The sequence below is a fragment of the Suillus paluster genome (assembly GCF_016628075.1).
Source record: "Suillus paluster strain FC165 chromosome Unknown EDB91scaffold_95, whole genome shotgun sequence".
Lineage (NCBI taxonomy): Eukaryota > Fungi > Basidiomycota > Agaricomycetes > Boletales > Suillaceae > Suillus > Suillus paluster.
In genome coordinates, this window is record NW_024537655.1 from 94,623 (window position 1) to 114,817 (window position 20,195).

At 46.8% G+C, this 20,195-nt stretch overlaps 5 protein-coding genes across 5 annotated transcripts; 3 read left to right on the forward strand and 2 right to left on the reverse strand.

Annotated features, from left to right (window-relative positions):
* Positions 1–2,640: 2,640 nt before the first annotated feature.
* On the forward strand, positions 2,641–3,361 carry EDB91DRAFT_1086447 (uncharacterized protein; the record flags this gene model as incomplete). The annotated part of the gene is made up of 3 exons (XM_041316050.1): positions 2,641–2,721; positions 2,923–3,229; positions 3,273–3,361. 3 exons carry the CDS (start codon positions 2,641–2,643, stop codon positions 3,359–3,361), a joined length of 477 nt encoding a protein of 158 aa, XP_041171776.1.
* A 1,241-nt stretch (positions 3,362–4,602) lies between these two features.
* Positions 4,603–4,980, reverse strand: EDB91DRAFT_1061168 (uncharacterized protein; the record flags this gene model as incomplete). The annotated part of the gene is made up of 1 exon (XM_041314413.1): positions 4,603–4,980. One exon carries the CDS (start codon positions 4,978–4,980, stop codon positions 4,603–4,605), a length of 378 nt encoding a protein of 125 aa, XP_041171777.1.
* A 405-nt stretch (positions 4,981–5,385) lies between these two features.
* Positions 5,386–6,472, forward strand: EDB91DRAFT_1253932 (uncharacterized protein; the record flags this gene model as incomplete). Its single annotated transcript, XM_041323724.1, has 4 exons — positions 5,386–5,559; positions 5,594–5,654; positions 5,824–6,174; positions 6,246–6,472. The coding sequence occupies 4 exons, from the start codon at positions 5,386–5,388 to the stop codon at positions 6,470–6,472; spliced, it is 813 nt and encodes a 270-aa protein (XP_041171778.1).
* Positions 6,473–8,334: 1,862 nt separating this feature from the next.
* Positions 8,335–9,382, reverse strand: EDB91DRAFT_1061158 (uncharacterized protein; the record flags this gene model as incomplete). The annotated part of the gene is made up of 3 exons (XM_041314410.1): positions 8,335–8,962; positions 9,011–9,158; positions 9,208–9,382. Coding segments are annotated over 3 exons (951 nt in total), but the record flags the coding sequence as incomplete, so codon positions are not given.
* A 6,520-nt stretch (positions 9,383–15,902) lies between these two features.
* Positions 15,903–16,709, forward strand: EDB91DRAFT_1061175 (uncharacterized protein; the record flags this gene model as incomplete). The annotated part of the gene is made up of 1 exon (XM_041314415.1): positions 15,903–16,709. A coding segment is annotated over one exon (807 nt), but the record flags the coding sequence as incomplete, so codon positions are not given.
* Positions 16,710–20,195: the final 3,486 nt, after the last annotated feature.

A 20,195-nucleotide genomic window follows, 5' to 3' on the forward strand; every position in this document is an offset into this window, starting at 1 on the left:
GTAATGTTGCCATCATCACGAATCATCTTCACATCACTTGTTTTTGTGTTGCTCATTTGTATCGCTTATCTTCTCACGTCCATAGCTTCCATTGATTGTTATGTACTAGTAGAAGTTTGCTACGAATCTATGCATCATTCTCATCATCGCTCCCATAGTACTCATCTAAGTCTTCCTCGTCCTCCAAGTCTTCGTCAATATCTAAGAAGTGATATACATCTAACAAGTCTCGCTCGCATAAAATACTCTGATAGTCGTCCCACATCTGCGTCGCCAAGCGATCTCGAAATACACTTGCGCTTATGTTGTCATTGTCGCTGTCGTTCGGAGCGTGATCATCGACGTTGTGAAGTTGTCCCAGTCCTTGATGGGCAGGGTTGTCATTGAGGACAGCTCTCTGTGGCAGAGGCGCTTCATCTGGGTCATGAGCGCGGATGTAATTATGAATAGCGCAAAGCGCTGTGGGAATGCGGGCTTGAATATCGATTTTGTACTCAGGGGATATTAGAAGGATCCGAAAGTGTCGCTTCACGACACCGAAAATGCGTTCGACCACATTACGTGCAGATGCGTGACGAAGGTTGAATAATTCTTCCTTGTTTTCAGGTCTAAAAACAAAATGGTATTGAGTGAGCCGAACAAAGAAAAAATGAGCTAGAAGCTTACCTGACGCTGGCGCGACCCCACTCGGCCAGATGATAGCGAACACCACGGTAAGGAACTAATAGCTCCCGGCATGATGGGAACCCAAGGTCAGCAAGAAGATATTTCCCCCGGGGGATATTTAAGCCATCGTTGTGCGCTATCTCCCAAAGTCGCGCATCTGTAACAGACACCTCCCACCCAGTCAAAGCAAACGTAAAATTGAGGTCGAAGTTGCATATGAAGAGACAGTTCTGAGAGACAAAGCCTTTTCGGTTATAGTAAAGGTGGCGGGTGGATGAGGGGGGAAATGCGTGAATGTGACTTCCATCGATTGCTCAGATAGCATCGCGGAAGTATGGCCAACGTTTCAGGTTGTCGCGAATTGTGCGTGAGATGGGTGCATTTTCAGCAGGAAGGTGTACATGCGTAGCGTAGAAAGGGTTGGATGCAAAAATGTCTAGCATTTTGCGGAAATACCTACAAAAGAGTTGAGTTAGTAGTATCAGGTGTGAAATATACTAGTAGATCATACAACGTACCGAGAAATTGTAGTGTTTGATCGCTGAAATCGTTCCGCGACGTGTCTGACAGTCAATCCTGTCACACACGTGTATAGAAAAATGGCCAGTTGCTCCTCTAGCGAGACGTATCGTGAATCCGTATGGCCAAGGCCTCGAAGGTCATTGATCAAACTCTCAAAGACGTGGGCATTTACGCCAAGTTCGCAGCAAATGCGCTCTGGGTGGCCAACAATCAGCTCTATCACCCACTCTTCCCCTGTCAGCACGGAGGTGTGATAGGGCTCAGGCTCGTCCAGGATTTGTTGCAGGAAGACTTGTGTTATGGCGGCGAGCAGTATATTGACGAGAAGAGCGATGTAACAAAGCATGCGTTCGCGGACTGCGGCTCGCGCCTGGCGACTCTGATCTGCTTGTCGAGCTCCTGGCAGCAGCTGAGCAGTAATGAGAGGTCCCTGTGGAATAAGACTGTTAGCAAGTATTGGGTCAGCAAACAGCGGCTGCATAGTGAGTACTGGATCCATGTTATACTGTGATAACATATCAATAACGATCAATCTTACCGATTGGTTTCTGACTCCGCTTACATCTCAGACACTTCCAATACTTTGGGTTGGCAAATTTCGTTCAAATTTTGGTTGCTGAACGGGCTCTTATCGTGCACAGACTATCAGTGATCATCGCTTGCACTGGAAACATGCAGGACCTTTGGCAAGGGTTGCATTTATTGAGGCGGGGCGGACACCTGATGGCTTGTGGTCTCAGTTCATGGCAGCACACCCTGCTAAAGATGCTGCAGAAAGGGCCACAAAGAAACGCCTCGCACGTGGGTGATCTTACATTCTCTTCGTGCATTTTTTTGTTGTGTCTCTTTTACTTGTATAGATTATTGTATTTCTCTTTGTACATGTAGCAAATTATCACTTGCGCCGTCACAATATGGACGGCTGAGACATCCTAGCACAAATCTATGAAGACAATATGAACGGCTTACTTGCGCCATCTTCGCCATGCAAGACATCCTAGCGCAACTCTATGAAGACAAACATCCTAGCGATATGGACGGCCATGCAAGACATCCTAGTACAAGACATCCTAGTGCAACTCTATGAAGACAATATAGACGGCCATGCAAGACATCCTAGCACAACTCTATGAAGACTATGTAGACCACCCTCACATGAGAGCGCTGCAAGGAGCTGTAAGCTGGTTCCAGTGAGAGGGACCTGGGAAGCAGCACCATGACAAACTTACCTTGGAGCTCAAGACCGCCCCAAGACATTCTGACCAGGTCTGATAGCGCCCTGCTACACATGAGCAATGTGGTATCAATGGTGTAGACCAGCCTCATATAAGAGCACTGCAAGGAGCTGTAAGCTGGTTCCAGTGAGCAGCCCATACAGCTATATAGATATATCCTAAGTGGACTATAGTCCTAAAAGTCTGATACATACTATTCTCTAATCATCCATTGTCCATGCGGATGTATCCTGGATATATCCTGCATGAGAATCATGTTGCCAGCTTCCTGGGCTTACAAATCACTGTTCTGCGGGGGGTGGGTAGTGATGATAGCGGCTGTCCAGTCCCAGATCCCACTTCAGGAAAGGCAGAAGACTTCCAGTTGCTTCTGCCTTCTGAAGTCTGCGATATTGTGCCATGCGACAAGACGCTTCTTGAAACGGAATGGTCCCTGCGCTTTGCCCAAGCCAATGACGCTCTGAACGACTGTCGTTCACAGATCTGACTTCGCCATCAGCTATATCAATTCAAGGTTCAGCATTTACATGGCCAAGGGCCCAATACCCGCACACGCAAAACTCTGGATACGGTCGAGGAACGTCTTACCCTTAGCCATGCCAAATATGCAAGTGCTCGTGAGGCACTCATCTCCTTGGCTCATCACCTTGATCGGATAGGATGGGAGCATAAACTCCAGCCTTTGAAAAAGGCACACCTCAGACCAATCGGGGACTTCGGTCAACAGACGCAAGGCACGACTATAATGTCGTGGATTTGGTTGACTCAAGGAATATCTTCTGATGACACCGAGGGAATGCAGGAGTGTAAGTCAATTTCGCTCTTTTGTCGTCATATACTGAATTACAGTGGTAGCGCTTCGCGTCGAGTGGTGTAAAGCCCGAGCACGTCATAATAGATGGTCGGAGGAGATCCAGCTTTTATTAGAAGAAATGTGACGTACTCTCATATTTCTTTGGTGGCAGGGAGACTCTTGGGACTCCCATGCAACCCTACAAACTGACGGGCAGCCAGAGGATCAGGAAGGTTTGATTGCCTATGCTCGCCATCAAGCTCACATCCGACGAAGTTTAGTGGCAGCATTCACGGAACATTGGAAGAGAGTCCCACATCTTGTGGCCTCGAACTTGGATGCTGATCCATGCGCTGACGATGTCGATGGGGGGATTTCTTTGGACGTATCCCCTTGTGAGTACATCGAGGGAGGTGATGAATAAATAGCATCCTGTACCATGATTGTGAAGGTTAATTGACGTGATTCTTGATCTCAGAAGTACATAGTGATATGGTACCTAGTGTGATATGGTACCTGGAGAGATCGCAAGATTCCTGAGGGCAAAACATTAAAAGAATATGTTCACGGAGGATGGACGGCCACCCCTCCAAGCGCCGTATATGCCATTCTGAGAAGTTCGGTAGGCTGGCTGGTCGATAACTATACAGAACAGATATATCCCAGCGAGGATAATTAGACTTAAAGATGTATCAGACTTTTAGGACTATAGCCCATAAGGATATATCCTTCTGCCTGTATCCTGTGCAGTGAGAGGGACTTGGGAAGCAGCGCAATGACAAACTTACCTTGCAGCTCAAGACCGCCTCAAGACATTGTGATATAAATGGCACAGACTGCCCTCACATGAGAGGGCTGCAAGCAGCTGTAAGCGGTTTCAAGTGAGAGAGACTTGGGAAGCAGTACCATGACAAGCTTACCTTGCAGTGGAACTCCAGCACTCAAATTTGTGTTTGATTTGGCTGATAGTACATTCAGAATCTTGTGTTACAAGCCCCTGTCAAGTGATATCAATTGTCATGCTGATTGCCAACTGTAGCATGTTAGACTTAAGCTGCAAGCATGGACTACGACCTGGCTTATGTCAGTACAATTGAGTGCTTGGCAATGTCTGCCCTTTATTTAGCTTACAGTACACATTGCCTTTGGCTAACAAGGAGATAAATGTTGTAGAGCATACCTTATTCATAAGAAAGATAGACATGGTATATTCCATTGATGTTACTCCGGGTATATAATGATTTATCTACAGATCTATCATAATGATACTTATTTCACCCATTTTAGAGAAGATAAATAAAGGTAAAGCTTTATCATTGTCGGGTCAATTCCCTGATGCTGGTGAGGAGGATAAAGTGCTCGTGGCGCTATTGATGCTCTCAGTAGTTATCCCTGTACAAAATGATAATACACACTGATTCCATATTGTCGCCCATGATTCGCAAACAAGGGGAACATGTCCTTGATACCAAATATATCTCCATTGCTATGCCACATGACATCCTTGAGAACCTTCCAGTACACATCTACATCACTTTCGCTGAGATCACAACAGGCTGCCAAGAACAAATTGATGGCAGGAGAGATAAAGTCAGGAGCAGTATTGGAGGGGTGTGATGCAGCTTGGACGAGTAAGATGTCATTCCTAAGTGTCGATGCCAGGGTCATGAACCTGAAAAGGCTACTAAATGTCAACAGCGAGCCAGGGGAGAGTTCAGCCTGTAGTGTTTGCAGTACTGCAAGTGCTGGCTGGGTAGCAGCCATGGTCACCGTGTCAGCCGACACGCACGACCCATTTGCATCATGGCTGTGGGTCATGTGGTATGTTGTGACTGTGAGATTTGTGTTATGCAAGCAAGTGGGACGGATGGGTCGGATGTCCCGGATGTCCCGGATATTCTGGGATCGAGATGTCCTCTGGGAAATGGACACTCTGGGGGTACCTCTGTCACGGACTCCGGGGGTAAAGTATGGGTCCACTCTGGGGGCGTGTCAGCCGCTCGGCTCAATTTGGTCGGAGTTTAATTATGTCATCTTTGGTTCTCACCAACGGTGCTTTACCTTCTCAATGTTCCTCCTGCCCCTCCTGCCCCTGTGTCTTTTCTGCCCGCCCGCTGCTCTTACGAAATAATGACATCTCTTCCTTCCATGGTATTACCGATAACTATGATGGCCTCGTCCTCACAGTCCCTACCCCCAGCTGAATTACCTGTCATTGCTGGTACACCCCTACAGATGACAATGATTGGACTCGTTATTGACTGCCTCGTCTGTGGAATGGCTATACCCCTCACCATCTGTCAGAGTGATCGCAATGGCAATGGAGGCAAGCCAATGGCTCAGGTAAGTCCCTGTTAAAATCTCTTGTTGAGATTAGGCATTGTCATGGGTATGGGTAACCTGCACGGGTCACGGGTACGGGTACCTCACGGGTACAGGTACGGGTACAGTTACTAGGTACCCGGTACCTGTCCAATCCAAAACGAGTCATGAGCCTATATTTTAACAAAACTGTAATTTAATACAACTGTACAGTAGCCAATCTTAATTATATCAAACATGACTAAAAAAAACTTCCGAAATCTCACGCACTACCTCCCTTGGCAGCTATGTTTGGCAAGCGTGTCACCAAGCTCATGGAAAAAGCAGCCCAGGCCGTCGCTGATGGAAGCACGAAGCTGAAAAGGAAGGCCAGCAGTTTCAGCCGTAAGGAACAACCAAAGAAATCTAAGAAGGCACCTTCAACATTAAATGAATTCATTGTCACCTCATCTCCGAGTCCCCCACCTGATACTCCCGATAGTCAACCGAATCTTCACCATCGAGCCAGTGTTCGAACTGAAGAGGAAGAACAATCATTGTATGAGGACACTATTGTCATTGACTCAGACATCGAGTCCGTAAACTCAAAGCACAGTGATGCAGAGTCACAAATGGAGTCATCAGACACGGAGCTTGGTGTGTGGTGAATTACTATACTAACTCAAATAATCATTATTTGACTACTATTTTTAACCTTGTGTTCACAGCTACATCTGTTGATGTTGAGCGTGTGTTCTCCCGTGGTCGCTTGCTGTTGTCACATGTACGGTCTCGACTTTCGACTCAAACCACTCGTGCACTCCTGTGTCTTGGTTGTTGGAGCCTGTTAGGGCTTGTCAAGGATAAGGATGTCTTACCCGTAGCTTGTTTACCAGATGTCGAAGGTGATGAAAAAGAGCTCGAGGATGGATGGGACTCAATAGTTTTATCATAGTAGCACTACATGTATCCGCCGTGGCCCGTGAATGCAAAGCTCCGAGTCACCATCTCAATACCTGTCCTGAGACCCATACCCATCAGTACCCGTACCCGTCAGTACCTGCGGGTACACGGGTACGGGTATGGGTAGAGCTCTTGATACCCGTGGGTATACCTGTGCTGATGCCTAGTTGAGATCACCGTGTTAACCCAGTCCATAAGCATGGACTTTGCAAATTCATCAAATGGTTTCCCAAGCTTCTCCATTTTCCAGATATAATTTCACGGCTGCCAGCCACAAGTCCCCACCTTTCTGGAGCATCTCCACCTTCTGCTGTGCCTGCCAGTATGCAGGCATCCTCCCTTGGCACAGGATCTTCCATCGTGCCAGTGTCTCACGGGAAGAGAACACGTAAACGCGGTCCTGATTGTTCCCAAGATGATTGTCGACGTCCTAGTGCTCTCTGATGTCCAGACGCCAAATGTGCTGCGCATTGTGTTGAGGACGGGGGGTGTCTGATCCACTAGGCACCTGTGCCGGACCAAGACACATGTCGTCGTGAAGAGCTTGACCTGCCGTCGCAGATTGATGCTGAAGGCTTTGGGTATTATGACCTTCACAAGGCCCTGTTGGCCTCTCTCGAGGGCCAAACACCCCCTCCTGCCCATGTCCCATCCATACACGACATTCTGACAGCTCCCCTACCCCTTGCTACTCTGCCAATGGCGACTCCAGTTGCAAAGATGTCCAAGCCTCCACGTATAACTAGCCAGCTTGACCCAATGTGGGAGAAAGATCTTTGTCAGTATGCACAGGACGACATCGAGAGCAAACGTATAGCCGAACGATGAAAGGAAATCGAATGAAAATCCAAGCAGTGGTTCATATTGAACTGGTTTGACGCAGTAAGCAATCTTGACCTGTGTCAGTCGCCACAAGAGCTTGACTTTTATTTTTGCCAAGGACTACGCTCCCGTCAAACGGCAATGGGTTTCGGACTGCAAATACTTTCCGTTTTATCAGCTGGTGGACAATGTAGAACTGGTTGCTTCTCTTGGCAACAACATTACAAAGATTGAGGTCTTTGAGGACCATCTGAAGCAGTGGATACCTGCATCCCTTTCACACCCATTTGTCCTGGAATCGGAGTGTCATGTTTATATCCGTTGTTTGGGTGTTACGGAGTGCCTTGACTTCGACACCCTTCACACATCATCAAAGGAATCTATGCGTCCCACGCATCTTTGCCTCAATATCAAGCGAGAACGTGATGGTGTTCGCTCAAAGCTCAAGGCAAAACGAGCACAAACACCCTCTGAGCAAGAGTTCGAATCGGACGACATGGAGATCTTTGAAGATAGTACACAAGCCACACCAAAGCCTTCTGTCAATGCACTAGGCAAGCGCCGCTGCCAGGGTACCCCCAAGAGCAGTCCGATACAAACCCTCCAACCTCCCTCCACTCGACCGCGTTTTGAACTTGATTTTTATGCCCGCTGTGCAACCTCATTGTCTCCAACACCTCCACTGTCCCCATCACCAGTGGACTCAGAATTCTCAGACTCATTGATTTCAGCATATTCTCGATCCTCAATGTCTTCTGTTGACTCCGTCGTTTCCATGCCACGGCCATCTGTCATACCTGTCCATGTTCCAACATACAAAGGCAAGCAAGTCTGGCCACATAGTATGTATACCTGTGATATGCTGGTCGGCTTTCATCAAATGGATTCACCAGTCCTCTGCAAACACTATCCCCAAGACAAGCTCTTTAACCTCGTGTTCGGTGTTCCATTCGTCCACGCAACCTACCATCAAAACCGCTTGGCCTGGGCCAACAGCAAGTGTGTTCCATCTCTCACATCCATCCTTCGTGGTCATGAACGTGCTGGATTAGCAGTCTTCATCCTCTGGGTCTTGCTCTTTCCGCTCCGTGAGAGCACTGCTTTCGCATCCTCCATCTTCATGTGAAGCGGGTCACTGCAGGTTTTGCGCAGCTTATCACTTTGACCACGACAGCTAACAGGTTGGTCACACCCATTGACAGCACATATCATTTTGAGCTGGCCATGACTGAGGTCAGCCGAACAAAAGTGATTGCGAGTGCTGGCAAGGGCATTTTTGCAGTGTGGCATGGCACAACATGGCCGTCCAACGGTGATACCATCAGTGACAATGACCTCGGCATAGCGTGTGGTGCCATCAGGCATGGAAAAGAGGTGCATGCATCCATAGCATGCATGTGGGAGCTCATCTTGGCCTTCAGTAATAATCCTCTCATTTCGGGCACGCATAGCAGCAGTGTAGCGAGCACTCTGAGAATTGCCATGGGGCACACAAAGTCTTGTATTCTGAAGCTGGTGGTCATCGAGGAGTGCTAAGACAGTGAATGCATCCCATACTTCCTCAGTTGTGACAGTCATGCTAAACTGCCATTCGTGGGTGACATTTTCGTGTCGAGCTTGTGCCTCGTTGTACAGACGAGCACAGTTGGTAGCAGAGACACTGTGAAACAGGTTGGAAACATGAATGAGAGCTCATAAAAACACTCACAGGATTTGCATCAGGTCGATCCAGTGCATTGCAAGCTCACATTCGACGAACTGATGCTCCCCAATTTGGATGTATTTTGGTACACTGGAATAATACTGCCTTGATGTCCCGTGAATGGCGTAATTGTTGTGGTAATTTACCTTGCAGGCTGATGAAGTCAAGATCAGCTGGAGTTGGAGTCGAACATAGAAACTTACATCTGCATTTTAAATGGACAGACCATGCACAGTGAACACCGAATGCATGAGTGAAGATGACAACACGACGGGGCTCGTCCTTTTTCAGTGGTCTTGCACATTGTACAGCAATGCAGTCTGGGTTCACGCACATCTTCATCGGAGGATACAGAACATAGGCCGCTATGAATTTATTTGAGCATGGAGTACAGTTCCATCGAATCAATACTCACAGATGCCTTGGTCCTGGCCATGGTGTTGAAACATTGTCTCAATAGCCTCGTGTTCCTCACTGTCAGCAGGAAGGGTCCATGCGACATGTTTGACTGCATCCCACAGCATATCAACTGCGTCACAGGATATATCAAAGGATCTGCTAAAAAAAATCAGTGATTCCCGGAGGTAGAACGTCAGGGGCAGTGGTGACAGGAACACCATGAGGCTGAGGGAGGAGTATATCGTCCTTGATCATGCTCGCACAGCAAAGGAAGCGTGTCAGAGCAATGTATGAAATGTCCTGCAATTCGGGGTGATGGCTTAGATCAAGAGCTGGGAATGGAGTCCTGACATCCATGAAGCAGGCTGTTGTTGTAAAAGGTCGTGATTGTGGTGGTTGGTGTTCACGGTGGCTGTGGCTGACAGCGTTGAGGCTAATGTCAGCTATGACGGGGTGTGCGACGTCACGTGCCAAGGGTGGGCGGGCAACCAAGACACTGAGGGCGGGAGGGGCGGGAGGAACATTGGGAAGGTACAGCAAGCTGGTGAGAACCACAGCTGACAAAATTAAACTCCGACAGAATTGAACCAAGCGGCTGACATGCCCCCAGAGTCGCCCCCAGAGTGGACCCATACAAAACCCCCAGAGTCTGTGACAGAGGTACCCCCAGAGTGTCCATTAGCCTGACTTTCTGGCTGCTTCGTTGATCATCCATTTACTTACTTGTGAATTGCAAATAGCAACAACGTCATCTCCAGCTTCGCATGTATGGTGTCCTTGTAGTCTACATATCTAGTATTGCTACACCAAACAGTGTCAGTTAGTTCGAGTGATATCAGCAGAAGAGATTTGATCGGTAAAATCACCACAAACACATCCGATATGACATGGATCAAGGTGAGGAAGGGGAGAAGACTTACTTGTACATCACCCAATCGCCCAACTCAGTCGAGAGGCCCCAAGCCAAGTGGGGCTGAGATCGAATGCTTGTGTGTCATTGGGGGAGCAAAAAATAGTCTCGTGATGTTTCATAAGATAATCAGTACACCTTGAATTCATTGAGTCAGAACAAATTCAAACATACTGTGAAGGTACAAGCAACTGAAACTTTGTTTTTGTCATTTCTCACAAAATTTTCAGTGGTGCAGGTGGGGGTTGTACAGCTAGACTTCTGTCTGTGGGAATCGATCACAAGCACAGTGTTTGGACGTGCTGGATTGCTATGCTCAATCTCGATGCACCACATCCCATTAATTCCATGTAGAAGCGCAACCACCATATATGTCCTGCAAGGATTGGTGTCATCGCATCAGCGTAAGGAACAAAGCGAGAGACATGAACCACACACCGCCCACAACTAATTCATAGTGCATGTCTCTTGTAGTGCGCAGGTGTTTCTGGAACATCCTGATCTGCAAAGAAACAATGAACTGGTTCACAGGTTTATCACATGCATGTACCCAAATATCATCTGGCGGGCATCCCAAAGTGTCTCAAACACTTGTTCTCGGCTGATTCCAGGATCTTGTCTGGGTGCGTTGCTGATATTTTGTTCTACACGAACTTCTCAAGTATGCTAAGGCATATTAATTTAGTGAGGTCAACCAGTGACACAACCTTCATGTCATTATACCATGGTTCTGCTAATTCATCGTGATATCATGCATTCACAATGATTGTTGCTGAAACAACAATATTGCATTGTGTGACTGAGCGCTTGACCTACAGTTTTAAGGTTGCACTTGATGCGCATTCTCGATCTATTCTACCAGGGTTGCTTGCATTCAGTATAAACCTATCTCGTACTTTGCAGATAGTTGTCACCCTCACAATATTCATGAGCACCAATAAGAGATATATAAGAGCCATGATATTATAGGAAGGACACGTTAAAGAGTTTTGCGGTCATATTTCTCGGAGGAATACTGCATAATCACCGAACACACCTTTCATAGCATGATAGATCCATTAATATCTATCACAAAGCCACAAACATTGAAACACACCATGGCGCTAGTGAGAGCCACCATTTCAACGGGTAACTCCACCTCATCATGATGATCCTCCAGTGTCGATGTTAAATCATCGTGCCACTTTAGTCCCGCTGCGAGCTCGTCACTGAAGAAAGCATCTTCGATAGTGTCCAAAACCATGGGTGCTTGAAAAGGTTTGGTTCAAATAAGATCCCCCTGTAATGCAGCATCAACCCCGACAGTGACAGCCAATATCAGCATAGTACAAACCTTTGTATTGACAGGATAGATGTAAGCATTGTTTTTAAGAAGCTCCGCAACCCTCTCGTCGGCACCTTTTGTTAGCTGATAGTGGCTGGCCACATGTGCTTGTGCTGCCTTTCAAATGTTCCTGTGGATGCTCCCAATCTGACCTTCGGGCTGCAAGTTAAGACGGCAGTTAATAAACTGAAACCGAATACGACAAAAATGCACCACTGATGATAACACACGCACATACTTAGGGTCCTTTGCAAGGCATTTTCTCACTGCATCAAACTCCTCACCATCCTTGGTACACGACATAAGGATGTTGGCCATCAGCTTTCTCTGTTGCTGTAGTTCTGGGTATGCGTTTTTGAACAAGAGATGTTTGTGAAGGCAAGTAATTGAGGCGAGGATCATGTCTTGAATGTGAGCTTGCTGATCTGTTAGATTGACCTTGCCTGAACCACTGTACACAATACGACAATGAGCAGGCCAGTCATCCTCACACAAACGAACAGACTTTGCAGTCACTTCAAGTTGTTCATCCACAGGCGGTCCATCACTGATGGTATGGTCAACCTCAGGTGTGCATCAAGTTGGTTTCTAAATAAATAAGTGCTGTGAGCGAATCTCCAAGTCAGTCAACAGCCAGGACACTATTGCACCTCTTGTTCTCTTTTCTGAAGGCGTTTACCTCCTTTCAATGCCCCTTGTTCATTTGTCTTACTGTAACTTTTCTGCTTCAAAGGACGGTAGCGAGGCCCAGATAAGTTCTTGCTGGTCAGACCCTTATCCTTGCCAAGGCCATCATTATCAGAATCTGATGGTGTACTTGCAATTGACCTCATTGACGAGGTAAAACTATTCGCCCAAGAATGTGAGTTAACACTAGTAGTGCCGCCATTGGTTTTGTCGTGTGGTGCAAATAGAGGCTGCTATGAACTGAGTCAAGGAATGTTCAATCATAGGTGACTGTATTGATGACATACCTCGTAGTCAAGGGTAGCCTTGAGCTTCTTCGAGTTGAGTCCCTGAATATCTTTATCCAATTCCTCAAGTTTGTTGTCTGACTCATTTCCACTATTCAAATCAGATAAGTCACCATCGCTCCCATCAGGCTTGAAGTTATCTGACTTGGAGTCAGAGTCAAAAAGCTGCACTGCGCTCCGTGGAGCACCGCTCTCCTGTTCCAGTCTCCGATTGACTGGAGGAGGCGATTTGTTTCCTGCGTTCATAGATATATCAATCTTGCGGAATCAAAAGTAGACACTCACAAATTCATGCCTGCTTGGGTATGTCGGGCTCAGCAATGTTAGATGCTGCGCACTTGCATGGATTCTTCTCTGACATCCAAACTGTGATTCAACTCTGTCAGTAGTGTCGAATAATTCCATTGGACAAAGCCACACGTACCTTGATTTTTCAGCGCATCACTCTTGGCTTGTCGGACTGGGCCTGTGCAGATCAGTCAATGAACGCGAATGAGGTGAAAAAAACATATGCACTGAAGTCGTGAGTTGATTCTTGCTTTTCAACTTAGCTGCTCGCATTACTGCAGCCTTCTCGGTTGGTGTGAGTGGTGCTTGGGACATAATGCAAAACAAGGACTCGGAAATCAGTGTCAGTGTGCGGGTGAAAAAAATTACTTACAAATTTGGCACACTCCGCTATCTCCCGATACCTGTTGGCCCTACCGCATCAAACATTATTCTGCACTCACCATTGATATTCTGCACTCACCATTGAATCATGCCAATCTGTGATGGCTGTGGTTGCACTTTCACGGAGAGTGGTTACTCTCGTCATCTCACACAAACTAGAAATCCAGCCTGTGTCAGTATCTATGATGATATGTACAACTACATGCCTAGTCACTCACAAGAGGTAATGTTGCCATCAGTACATGGACGTGCATCAATCTGACATGAATTTCGGCAACAAGATATTTGAGGACTTTGACAGTGATCACCTCCCTGGCAACTCCAGTCTTCAATCACCGGAAGACAAGGACCCAGAAGATCGATTGGAATGGAATGTGGATGAGGACAAGGACAACTTGGAGGAAGTTGATAATGACGGTTGGGTGGCTGAGCAGGAAGCTGATTGGGAACCTCCTATTCAAGGTGCCGAAGAACCGGCTGGCATCAATGACGAGAATATTCCCATGGACGAAGAAGACACAGTGGCTGACCTGGATCAACGCACACATACATGTCATTATGAGGCAGAGCTCCCCTTGCACCAGGGTCGGAAATTCAGTGACGACTGTCTCACAATGTGCAGATACTTGTCGGTTATCTTCCAACAACCAAGCTCGAACACATCACCAACAAAGCTGCAAGGCGACGGTGTCTTGTAAATTTGTTCCATGCATACATGCGTCATATTGTCTCGCCACTTGTTGACCCAGGGAAGTATGGGATGCCGATAGCCAGTGGTGATGGGACCGTTCATCGTGGTCATCCTCTCGTTGCATGTTATATCGGAGATTACCCAGAGCAACTCTTAGTGACTGGAATGAAGACTGGAGAGTGTCCGAAATGTGAAATACCTTCGACCAAGCTCGGTAGCAAAGACCTTCCATTTGAGCTGTGGAATTTGGATGAAATCTTGGACGCACTGGCATTAGCTGATGAAGATCCAACTCAGTTTGCGGAGGCTTGTCGTGATGCCAGTAAGTGTCTTCCAGTCCTATCACACTCGTCGTGTTACTGACTGGTAACATATCACTGACAGGTATCAAACCTCTATACCATCCGTTCTGGGAGGAACTGCCGCACTGTAATGTATATAATGTGATTACACCAGATGTCCTCCATCAGTTATATCAAGGGCTGGTGTTAGGTACTGTGCCGGCTCAAGAGGCAGAGGGGTCGGGGCTTGGCTTCAGCTCTTGCACTGTGCCCTTAGCCGAGTACGTGCCCTGAATTTGGTGGAGGTCTGACGTTGTCTGACAATAGGACGAGTGGACCGCTTGGGTCCGCTTTGAGGGTCGGGGAGTAAGAGCTACTAGCGGCGGGCCGACTAGGAGCGGAGCAGAGAAGGTGGGGAGTGATGCGGAGGGTGGATAGGAACAAGGGGAATGTTTGGTAGGGTCAGGGAAGGTGGAGGATAATGCAGAGGGACAAAGGAGAATATTTGATAGGGGCAGAGTAATAAGGGAAAGACTTAGAGCACGGCTCTAAGTCGGAGTGGAGGGTCGGAGGGTCGGAGGTGACAACAAGTTGAGACTTGTGTCCAGAGGAGGCAAGGTCCTACTGAGAATTCTCACAAGAGGTAACTGCGAGAAGACAAGTAATATTAAGACTGAGGAAAATATCTAAGTATATGATATGTTATATACTTCTATGTATGAGGCAGTGACCAGGATAACTATGTTGTAAAGCTATGTACCAAGGATATAATTTGTAAGTACTTACACAGGTGAAGACACAAGTTGGAGCGGATATCAATATGTACGCGTTGGATCAGCGATTGAGCGGTAGTAGGAATTACCGGTGATCCGGAAGTAAGGGTCTATGTACTGAAAGGGAAAGCATATATCTAAAAGGGGAAAGAGGTCCAGTTGAATGGAGATGTTATGGAAGGGGACCGGTTGAGCAGTTGAGCAGAAGCGTAGGGTGGAATGCAGACTTGTGATTGGATGGAGCGGAGGATGGATGGGGTGGAGGGGGTCGGAAAGCGGAGCGGATATTGATATTAGAGTGGTCAGATCAGGTATATGACAGTACTGTGCGAGATACAAAAAGTACATAGCTTTACAACATAACATAGAAGTATATAACATATCATGTACTTAGATATTTTCCTCAGTCTTAATATTACTTGTCTTCTCGCAGTTACCTCTTGTGAGAATTCTCAGTAGGACCTTGCCTCCTCTGGACACAAGTCTCAACTTGTTGTCACCTCCGACCCTCCGACCCTCCACTCCGACTTAGAGCCGTGCTCTAAGTCTTTCCCTTATTACTCTGCCCCTATCAAATATTCTCCTTTGTCCCTCTGCATTATCCTCCACCTTCCCTGACCCTACCAAACATTCCCCTTATTCTTATCCACCCTCCACATCACTCCCCACCTTCTCTGCTCTGCTCCTAGTCGGCCCGCCGCTAGTAGCTCTTACTCCTCAACCCTCAAAGCGGACCCAAGCGGTCCACTCATCCTATTGTCGGACAACGTTGGACCCGCACCAAATTCAGGGCACGTACTCGGCTAAGGGCACAGTGCAAGAGCTGAAGCCAAGCCCCGACCCCTCTGCCTCTTGAGCCGGCACGGTACCTGACAAGTACCCATGTCACTCTGCTTTAACGTTGACGCTACTCAGTGAGGCACTCAATCAATTTCACGATAACAAAGCTATCTTTGTGGACCTGGGCATCTGTTTGTCATTCAACCTCCCCAAGCTTCATTCTTTCCGACACTATGTCACAATGATTTGCATGTTCGGAACCACGGATAATTACAACACGGAATATACCGAACGGCTTCACATTGACCTAGCAAAGGATGCGTACTGTGCAACAAATCACAAGGACAAATACATGCAAATGACACTGTGGCTCGAGCAACGAGAGAAAATGTTGTGGCATGCCAAGTTTATTGAATGGCAACTGCATGTGGGACCTGCCGCATCATCAGATCATGTCCCTCGCCCCCTAGCCCACTCCGACCTCGTATATCTCCGACAACCCAAGCTAGCGAAGCACCCGTCTGTTAAACAGGTGACATTCGCATCGCTGGCTGATCATTATGGTGTAGTCCATTTTCAAGCAGCTGTGGCACATTTCATCGTGCAAGTGATGCAGCCTGATTTGACTGTGAGGCAGTCAGAAGATGCTGCCTGCAATGTCATTCTCCCGTTCCAGTCCATTGCAGTATTCCACAAGGTCTGCTATGGTACTGTTGATGATAATGGCATGGTAAACCATCTCACTGTGGATGCAATACATACACAACCGGCGCGACGCAATGGCCATAATAGGAGAGTGCCAGCAAGGTTTGATACTGCGCTCATAAATCTGGGGAATGGCGGCAAGTTGGGCATCAAAGGTGAGCGAACATGTTTATGTATGCGGGGACACTCAGGCTGATGAAGAACTGATAGGATATCGTGTCGCTCAAGTTCGTGTGATCTTTTCATTGTCAGCCAATGTCAGGCATGCTCTATTTCACAATGTCAAGGTACCTGATCACCTGGTGTATGTTGAATAGTTCACGCCCTTCTCTGCTACCCCAGATATCAATCACAGCATGTATAGGGTTTCACGTGCGCTTCAGGATGGTGACAGGCAAGCAAGCATTGTTCCTGTTGACAATATTTGACGCTTGGTCCACTTAATACAAAAGTTCAGTGTGGTGACTCCGCGTGACTGGAGTATGAGCAATGTATTGGATCAGTGTAGTACATTCTTTGTGAACGAGTTTACTGACCAAGACACGTATGTAACTATATTTTAGTTAAATAGAAGTCTACCATGCAGCTTCAAAGCTTCAATGACAAGTGTTTTGTTTGAGTTCTGCATGAGCCTGCATCAGATCGAGTGAGATGATGACAAATAGTTGACACTGGCACGTCACAGTCACGAAAATTTCTCAACATCTCTTGGATTGTCATCTCGTTCTTCTTCTGTGTCTCCTGTGCATTATATTTATGGTGCAAAGGTTTTATATGGTATGGTAACTTTAACTAACAGTGTTACAGGACTCTGTGGCAGAGAAGGAGAATTGGATTCCTGAAAAGCAGTGAGTGGGTGTTTTTTATGGTAACATGATAACTTCTCTTATCTGATCGTAATCTATAGTCCACGCTCACCTTGCCAGGACTCTCTGGATGGGAACTCGCCCATCAAAAACTCGCCTATCAAAAGGTAAGTTGTTAGTGATATCATTGTATGAGCAGGTTCTCACCAAGGTACCAGGACTAAAAAACCATTGATGCGCAGATTTCCGATCCCGGAATTCGGGATTTTTCCTACCCTGGTCACAGAAATACCTCATACTCCCATGCCACCCTACCGTCAGACTCCAGCCCCTCTAACAGCCTCTCAGAATTACATGTATAGACTCGTCACAGGTCATTGGGATGCTGAAATGAAATGGTGTGAGGAGGCAAGAAAGGCGCATCTATTGGAAGTTCAACTGGCTGCTCATGGTATACGTAAATTAGTATAATTGTATGCTTGTATCTTGTGTCGAGAAAATTCTCTAACATTGTCTGAATTCTTTTTGGGAGTGTGCACATTTGCTGACATTGTCGAATATTGGACCTTTTATTCACGCATTTGAGAAAACACCAACTGATTTTCTAGGTTTGACCGGATTTTCTTGAATTGTCACTAATATCACAAAGAGGTTTTTCCTGATCCACGGTGTCGGGAATAGCCCACTGCAGCATGATGATTTGTGAGCAAGCAGTCAGGGATTCCCTACCCCTTCACCAGACCTTGGTCACCTGCAGAGATTTCCTACACTGTTGTCAGACCTCAGTCGCCAGGGATTTCCTACACCATCACCAGATCTTCATTGCCAAGGGCCATTTTTGTATGGTGGTGGACAGCAGCAGACACCTGCACCGCTTAGTATGAGATCTGGTGACCATAGTTGTTCTCCGGACGACTATCAGCAACAACCCTATCTGTTTCATCAGCAACAGGCAGCACCGCAAATGAATCAAGGTCCATACCAGCATGGCTCCCATATGCATGATGAACAATTGCAGAATCTTAACACTATGGTTGCGAAACTTGTCTTGGTGGTAGCGAAGCTGAAAGAGAGCAACCAGCAAACTCTACTGGTGAATGCGCAATGCTCTGTTGCTGATGAAGCACTTACCTCAGATGTGAAGACTTTAACCCATCAATTTCAAACCATGCAGACTGAGCTATCGCAACTTACTACGAAATTGCACAAGAAGTCCACTGGGAAAAACATTTCCAATGATCATCCCGCACTAAAAGTAAGCATGAAGATATTGCACAACACTAAAAAACTCATGTATTGTAGCAACTGATCCCGCTGATGCTTTGTAATCTTTGTGGAATCAACACAACCTTGAATAGAAACCAGCGACCAGAGGCATTAGGAGCCATAAAACCGCTGGATAGTGGGGAGCCTTACAAGAGAAGCAAATCCACGGACAAGGTGATCTGGCACCCGAACTGGATGGGTCAAGTAGACGAGAGCATGAATGCAAAGTTCATAAAAGAAGTTGTGGAGTGTGTCTATAATGACGAGAAGGTAAGCACCATCAAAGTGTGTCATAAGCTCTCACAAATTTCGTAGCACTGCCATGAAAGCCTCCATGCGAAGGGGGAGATCCCTGATGAGGACTTTAATATGCAGGTCATTATGCAATGCATGAAGGATTACTTTCGCAACATACACAAGCAGGTGTTGAGCCGTAGCGATGTTGACAAGGCCAAGAAGGCCCAAGAGAAGAAGGATCAAATTCGTCAGTGGACTCGTCGTCAAACAGTAAGTCTAACATTTGTGATCAAATCAGATATAACTTACCATACTACTCAGGCTACAAAAAACTGTCAGCTAGCAGCAGTCGACTGGGAAAAAGAGACTGGTAACACTGGAGCAGTTGCGATGATAGATACAGATTATGCATCCGACATCTTGTCGTATGACAAGGGTAATCTGAGCGAGGACAAGTTGAGCTGGAGAGTGAAGTCTGGAGCAGGCAAAGGTGCAAACATGGCTGTAGGGTTGGAATGGTGTTCTTTTGATGTGAGCATTTGTTTCTCATTTCCACAGTGAATACTGACCTTTGCTGATTAGTATGTCTCATTTTTGCTCTTCCTAACACTCCGAAGCATGAGGAATCCAGCGGACAACAGCAAGAAGACATCATTGGATACCAACAACACAACAACTTCAAATCAACAAACCTCTGAGCGTCCGAACAAGCATTGCAGGACCACAGAGGGCTGGGACAAGAAGTTGATAAAGAAGACCTTTGACCTCAACCCCAATCAAATGAACGACCACACACCAAAATCTGCCAAGGGTAACTTGCCATTTGAGAACATGGTTGCCGATAAATGGAGGCAAACTCACCCAGATATGAAGACGCTTGAAGGGGTTGAGTGGCTCAAAGGGTTTTGGGGTCAGATGGACAACGAGGAGTTCCTTGAGGAAGACTGGGACTATTTGGTGGAGTTCAACAAGTGGCACATCAAGCAGGATGGTGCAAGTGACTCAGAGTGAGTCAATGAATGTGACATGAAGCAGTCGTGGTAGGGTTTGGACGTGAGTAAGTTAATGAGTCTGCAGCTTGGTCACCTTAGAAGCACTTAATCACCGACTGTAGCACATGCCTTTGTAATTATTGTAACACTTCAAGGTGTGAATCACTGTATAATCATCAGTCTTCATATAGCCTTTTAATGAGAAACATATCTTCGAAAGATCAATTGTTGCCCAAACCTTGGTTCTGTCCTCTCCGATTGAGACTGTTGTCATCCCTAGCTGACCAACAATCCAGTCAGGGTCGATAAGAAGTGGGAGTTGGGTCTCTCGGTCTGTGTACTCTCCCAGTTTCCACAAGCATAGATCTGCTGAATAGCTAG